The sequence below is a fragment of the Bos indicus genome, chromosome 9 (assembly GCF_029378745.1).
Source record: "Bos indicus isolate NIAB-ARS_2022 breed Sahiwal x Tharparkar chromosome 9, NIAB-ARS_B.indTharparkar_mat_pri_1.0, whole genome shotgun sequence".
Classification (NCBI taxonomy): Eukaryota; Metazoa; Chordata; class Mammalia; order Artiodactyla; family Bovidae; genus Bos; species Bos indicus.
In genome coordinates, this window is record NC_091768.1 from 92,535,415 (window position 1) to 92,542,798 (window position 7,384).

The window sequence follows — 7,384 nt, forward strand, 5'->3', positions numbered from 1 at the left end:
ATCTGAAAGGGAGCTGCAGTCCAATACAAGAGCAAACATGAAACTTACCGTTTTAAAACATTTTAAAAATCAACACGGTCTTAAAGGAGCTTCTTCAGTCTTACAGCAAATCCAGTGTCACCAGCTACATGGGCTCTCTCCTCATGGTATTTCAGGGGACCTTCTACCAATCGCTTGGAAGGTCCCAAGGTACACATTTGCAGAACTAACTCGAGTTCCATGCTAAAAAATGCTATGGCTCAGTCTTTCCATTATTTTTTCTTACAAAAATATTTTTTACAGTTAAAAAAGAGCTGCAATCTTGGACACACTACAAATGCACATTTAATTGCTGTGTGAACTTTGGAGTTCAACTAAGGAGCTTTTATTGAAGAGTGAACAGAAAAAAAATTCATAAAGGCTACAATTAGAGCCAGTTGCCCTGAGAAAGTTCCTTTTTCTCCCTTCTTTCCTTCTTTTTCTTTTTCAGGAGATCAAAGGGAGCGTAATTGAGGGAGAATCTTGGAAGTGTGGTCAGTTCTATGCTATCTCTCTGCCTGCCTGTCAGTGATAACAGTCATTTTGAAGTTAGTCACCTCCTAATTAAGCAGCCTTTAGAAAGAAGGACCCAGGGACAAATTCTGGCTGTGTTTCTTGCAGCCAGAATTTGGCCCCAAACTTTCAAATTTGTGGTCTTATTTCTGCAAGAATATACATATTCTCTGGCACTCTGTGCATGCCAATCATTTGAAAATCACATTAAATTGTGTGAGGCAAGACAGGGGAGACGCCTACTTGGAACTCTCCATGCCTCAAGCAGAACTAGATCAGTAGCCATCCCTTTGGGATCAGGTCTGAAAGCATTTGGGCCTCTGGGATTGTTCTCTGTGGTGGCGCCTCCAAATCATTTTTTTCTCAGCGTCCCGATTCTGAGGTCACTTCTCTCAACCTGTCTCTATTGTGTCTCTTGAGGTTTACAAACTAATCAACGCATCAGGAGCTGCCTGTGGGTCATTATCCACCCCTAGAACCTAGCAGATGCCAACTGCAGGGACAGACAGAGCTGCCAGGGTCACTATTCACAGCCCCTTGGAAGGAAGCTTGGGCTTAAAGTACTACTATTCAATTGGAAGGGTCTTCAAGGTCTACTGTGGGCCAGAGTCCAGAAAGATCTGCATTAACAAGAACAGAGAGGCTGCAAAACTACGATTTTTATACCAGGGAGGTTATGGAGCTCTGAAAATGATTTATTAGTGGTTGAAGAAGGCTCCGGCAGCTCTTATCGTAGGCAAGCAAGCAGGAAGGCAGGAAGCCAAAAGAAGAGTTCCTGTCACTGCATTTTCGGTGATGCCCTTGATCATAGATACCATTGTTTGCCTCTTCCCTCCTCCTCCCCAGCCTGCTTTCACCAGGCTCTAATTACCTCCTTTAATGATTTGACCAATTAAAGCCTGCAGTTCAACTTATAGGGGAACGGATGAGAAATTAGAGGCTGGCACGCAAACTTCGACGAGGATGCACTTCTTCCAAGGTTACACACCTCTATTAAGCCAGTCGGCTATTTGAAAAGCAGCATAATGGGCGATGCTAATAAAGCAAGCACGGGGACATTTTCAGCAGCTCCCAAGTGAATACACCAGAAGGACAAAATGGGAAAAGCAAAGGTATATCTATGAAACCAGGGCTTAGCATTTTTCTCCTCCTAAAAGCACAGTTGCCAGCCGCGTTTCTTCGTCAATGTGAAATGTAATAATTGCTTTGTCAGGGTTTGGGAGAAGCAGAGCGCTCTCTCTCCACCCTCCTGCCTCTGCCTGGAATGGAAACAACTGCTGGGCTGCTGGTTGCCATGGCGGTGGGAGATGAGGAGCCTCTGCTCTCAAAAGCAGTCAGACCCTGCTGGCACAGCCCCGGGAGACGTTTGGGAGCCTGGCAAACAGTGGGGATTCAAGGAGAAGAGGGCCAGGGAGAAGACTTCATTCTCTCCAGGGATTTGTGAGGGAAAGCGGGAGAACAGGCATCCTGCTTTGTCTTGTCATAGCAGAATGTGAATTAATTATCGTGGATGACTGGCATCATTTTGAGTCTCTTTGCTGCCCGCACACTATCTTTTGTCCACCCCAAAACACTCCCGGTTCCTTGGCAACTCCTGAACGCTTACATCTAGCACCTTGTCCCAAGAAATCCCTCGATCTATCTCTTTTTTCCTGCTGGCCAACTTTCCTACTCATCCTCAGGTTTGACCAGATTTATTGAGGTTGTGTGCCGCAACCAGGAGAGGGAAGAGGCATAAGGCACAGTCTCACATTTTAAGGTGATCAGAATCTGAGAAATTGTACTGTGTGGTAGGAGGGGTGCCTGGGGCCCAGAGATAAGGAAGCCCAACAGCCCAGATCTGGCAGCTCAGGGAGAAGCTGGCTAAGCATGGAGCCCTGGATATGGTGACAATTTATCCAGTGAAGAAGGAGAGAGCAAGCATTTCAGACAGAGCCAATAGCAAGGGCAGATGCACAGCCTGCTCAGGGACCACCAGAAGCTAGAAAAAGGCAAGGGGGTGTGGTGAAGGATGAGCTGGTGTGCAGGGGGCGGGACTTGGTGGTGGGAGCCTGCCCACCAGGCTACGCTTGATCTGATTCTCTTTGCAGTGGCAGCAGTGAGGGACTTGAAGTCTGTAGGTTTCTAAGAGATCCACTCCTGACACCTAGTCTGCACATCTCATAAGAATGGATAGATTGTGTTATTGGTGTGTTTTTTTGTTTTTAATTCCACGGAGTAGAACATAAGGAACTTATCTGAGATCACACAACCCATCAGTAGCAGGGGTATAAAATAACTTGGTCATCTGCTTCTAGTCAACTGCTGTCCCTGTGAATTATGCTCCATCCTGAAATCATTACTGACTGTACCAGTTTCAGGAGGTTATATATAGTTCCTATCATGGTATCTTGAGCACAGGAGGCAGATATTCAACACGCATCACTGATATATATATATACACACATACATACATACTATTGATATATGATTCTGCATGAAGAAATATACATACTCAAAGGTTTAAGGAGAAAAAAATCATTGCATAACACATATTTTCCTTTATTCTTTGATTCCTTTTCTGACATGTTTTGATGCTCTGGGGTTTTTTTGTTCCTTCTCTCTATTATATCTTTATAACTTTCTCTTAGAGTCCAATTCTGCCTTAAAGCTATTGCAGAGTGAGCATTCTTCCTGACATTGTAGTGTGTTTTATCTCCTCTTTTAAAACAGAATTAAAGGTTCTTAGGCTTTAAAGGAAGCCTAGAGTTTCCTTGAATTCCTTCTCTGAAGCACTTTCCAAGATGCAGTCTGGATTCCACTAGAACAGCTCCCCCAACAGGGAACTCAGCCCTCTCAGGGGACCCTCATTCTAATTTTAGATAATTTTCAAGGTCTGGCAAAGGCTTCCATTTCTGAGCTTAAATCTGCTTCCCTGAGTCTTCATTCCTTCCTGTATTTACTCATTCATCAAAGATTATTGGCATCTACATATACTCTGCACCATTGCAGGCCTTGGAACACAAAGATGAATTAGCCCTGCTCTTTGTCCTCCAAACTTTGGTTTTCTCTAGGACATGCTGTAGATTTACCCTTAATTCTTAACAAATGCCGAAGAACTTTTCCAAACATTTCCTGGGTTGGCTTAATCTGGCATTGAAGACAGCCGGTAGGGAGCTCTCCCTGCTTGTCTTAGCACACACCCAAAATTGTGCTAATTGGCACCGGGGCACCGTCTGTCATGTCTTGTTGCTTAATTAAATCTACATTTGTTTTGAATGTTCTTTTTATTCTGCTATTTTTTATGCATGAGAGGATAAAAACAAAAGAGAAAAACATTTTATAGTTAAATTAGTTTGAGGAAAACAGTCCTGAATCATAACTCTTTATTGTTCAGATAGCCTTTTATTTCAATGTCTTTGTTGTCCAACAAAACCACAAGCCAATTGGTTGTTGCCCCTCTTCATTTCTTCCTGATCAGAGTTTAACCTTGACCTTGGATGCTAATTTCTAGTGCTTTTATCTTGAACTCTCTTGTTTTCTAATTCAAGAAATGGTGATAACAATTTATATGGCTATAAAGCTTCAGATCTTTTCAAGATCCTTTTATATCCACTAGCTCAATACTATTCAAAACCTCGTTCACATGATCTTGCTTTTCTCCTTTTTATTGCCCATGATACCAGTTGATAGTCATTTTCCCATGACTGAATGGGATTTTGAGTATAGGTCAATTTTATTTCTGATGTGAATTATATTGAATAACAAAGTGCTTATTTTTCAAGTGGGTCTTTACCACGGTATTATCAACAAGCTTAATTATTCAGAAATGAAAATGAAGTTTCATAAACTTTTCCTTGACAAATTGAAGGCTTGGTAAAGAAGAGAAGGCATGAATGTAAATTAGAAACTTAAAAATCCATTTGTATTAAGGTTTGCATGGTCAGATGGAAGACAAAGATTTCTTTCACCTAAGGGTGAGTCTTTGGCAGGGAAGGAATAAACAAAACTATTAAATGAATGTGCAGTATTATAAAATTAATCAGATAATTAATAATAAGCACTTACTTGCATTAATGACTATTCCATAGGCAACCAGTTTGTGGAATTTGAGATTTTTGTCTAATTGCCTCCTCCACGGTCCTCTGAAGCACTAGAGTAACAAAAATTAGAAAGTCTTATTCAGGGAAAATCATAGCAATAGCAGTGTCATGAGAGTTAAGAGAGCAAGACTCAGGCTCTGCCTCTAAATTACTAAAGGTGGGCCTACCTGAGACAAAAATTAGTGGCCATTAATTAGTCAAACAGGCAAAATCAAATGGTTATTACTAGCTTTGCTGAAATTCCAACTCAATAAAAGTGATTGAGTTAGTAGTTCCCTGGCTACAAGTCAAAACTCTAGAATAAACCTGCTAATAATCATGCACTGGCTAATTTAGAAAATGAAGATGATAACCATCATCCTCAGTGATGTGGTTTAAGTGGTCTATAAATTATTCCTTATTACACAAAGAAAGGCTGTATATTCATCTACATCTAAATATTCATAACATTATGAAGATTGTATGATAAAGTATTTAGTCTGGAAGGGTTATTGAGGTCTCATTTTTCTGTACAGTGCGCTATTCTGTTTGGCAGGAAACACAGGTAAGTACTCAACGCAGTGAAATCTACATAATTAGGAAATGCCCCATTGTGTCTGCTAGGGGTTAAAATTTACATATTAAAATCTATGTACACTAATTGTGTTTTCCTGGGCTGAAAACTCAGAGAGACGCTTCTTTAGTGGCATTTGACTCATCTACGTATCTATTTCCTTTTAATCAGAAATGGTAATAGTTCAAGCTGTTATAATGCTTCCATCTTCATGAGTCAGGTCAATCTTATTAGCCTTTCTTTTCCGATGAAGCAGATGCATCAGGGGAAGGTTGAGCAATGAGTCCAATGTCATGTAAGGTGTCAATGGCAAAAGGAAAACACAAATCAAGTGTACCAATTTCCGATTTTCAGTTTTAGGCATTGTGTCCTCTCTACAAAGAAGCATATGTCAATCTAAACAGGATTATTGGGAATTTCATAGTGAAGTACATCTTTGTTTTCAATAGCACTTATATTAATAGATCATAACAACGGAAATTATTTCAATAACTTAGTACTTACAGCACTTGTCCCTCTCATGAATGAAATAAGGTTTCGACTGACGGGTAATAGAATTAGCATGCAGTTAAAATTCAGGCACACTGCAGATGCGCGAGCCCAAGCCAGGGTAGACTGTCCATGTATAAAGACATAAGAAAGAGATACAGTGAAACAGGGAAGCTGGGGGAAATAGAATGCATTTTGTTTTCTGAAATGATAATTAATGCATAGTACCCAAATCTACTTACACCCAGAATAACTCGTGTATAAAGGAAAGACTCTTCCTCTTCATACCAATAGAATGTGTCGATAAACAGATATAAATTCACTCCCAGCCATGAGAGCTAGAGCAGAATGGAAAAAAGGGCCAGTCAATACTGTCTTCAACCTTTCCTTCTTCTCAAAATCATTTGGGGTTCTTGGGGTCTTTTTTTTTTAAGTGAAATGAAAAGCTTTTCAATATCAATCAGAATCATTCCATATACTTATTTCTTATAGGTTAGTTTTGTAACAGTTATCAGCATGTTAAGAAATTGTTAACTTTATTAAAAAAGATTTGAAATACATAGGGGTATACTTTAAGGAATTTAATGAAAAAATACAGAACCCTCCTAATCAACATTGCTATAATCTTTCAAGTCAGTGATGTCAAGAAGGAGGAAACCCTTAAAAATCAACTCAGAAAATACTTTAGAAAAATTCCAATGTCATAGTCTAATTCAAACACTTCCTTCGATTTACAGAAACATTCATACCTGATGCAAATGGAAACCACTTGACTTTAAAAATAATGATTTGCATGATTCTGCAAGAGTAAATTAAGATTTACCAAGGTGTATCTACTGAATGTTTTCTAACAAGTTTTAGTCTTTTAAGCCGGGCAATACTTCACGTTACTTAGTATTCCTATACAAGTTATCTGAAGAATCAAGGTATGCAGTGTATATGTTTAGAGCTGAATAACAAAAATGATACTTACTACTAATATGATGGAGAGACTCTCATTCAAAATCCAGCATCCCATCATGACAGCCTTGCTCGTTTGCAGTTAGCAAATTATTTTTTTCATTCAGCTCAGCCTGGTTGTTGTATCCTTAGCAAGGGCTTTTTTGCTATGTTATTTTATCTTTTTGTCTTAGGAAGCACCTACTGGGAGCAGCTCTCGAGGAATTTCTAATTAAGGACTTCTTGCCAAAGGCACATCTCCAAGTTGACATGCCTCATGACCTGGGTGAAAACAAGGCAAGTCTCTGTCTAATGATTCCTTTCTTCAAAGATTTCACAAGAAAAGAAGGCTCGTTTTATTAAATTAGCCTGATGTACTTTATACCCCATTCATTTTCTACATGATTGCAGTCAGGATGATAATAAGTCCTTATGTAAATTTGAAAAATAACCTAACTGCTGAAGGCTGGATACAGCAAAACATTTTAATAGAGTTTTTGCCACGTTCTTTATTTTAGTTTCTTCACTTCCTTTCTTCCTCTTTGGAAAAAGCTTTTTATAGAAAACATAGAATGATGGGTAAATAAATATAAGTTAATCTTTCAGAAGATGATGAAGAAAACCAGAGAAGAATCTCTAAAAAAAAACACAGATGGAGGAACTTTCATAAACTTAAAATGTGGGTGGGACTTCCCTGGTGGTCCGGTGGTTAAGACGTCATGCTCCCAATGCAGGGGACCCAGTTCTGATTCCTGGTTCAGGGAACTAGATGCTGCATGCCGCAACTAAG

At 39.7% G+C, this 7,384-nt stretch overlaps 1 protein-coding gene across 1 annotated transcript in view; it reads right to left on the reverse strand.

Annotated features, from left to right (window-relative positions):
- The window catches only part of NOX3 (NADPH oxidase 3), a 66,058-nt gene extending 59,382 nt beyond the window's left edge, over positions 1–6,676 (reverse strand). The window contains exons 1-4 of the mRNA XM_019967005.2: positions 6,629–6,676; positions 5,898–5,993; positions 5,671–5,781; positions 4,579–4,663 (exon numbers count right to left, since the gene is read on the reverse strand). Of these exons, the coding sequence (XP_019822564.2) occupies positions 4,579–4,663; positions 5,671–5,781; positions 5,898–5,993; positions 6,629–6,676 (340 nt within the window). The remainder of the gene's footprint in view (positions 1–4,578; positions 4,664–5,670; positions 5,782–5,897; positions 5,994–6,628) is intronic.
- Positions 6,677–7,384: the final 708 nt, after the last annotated feature.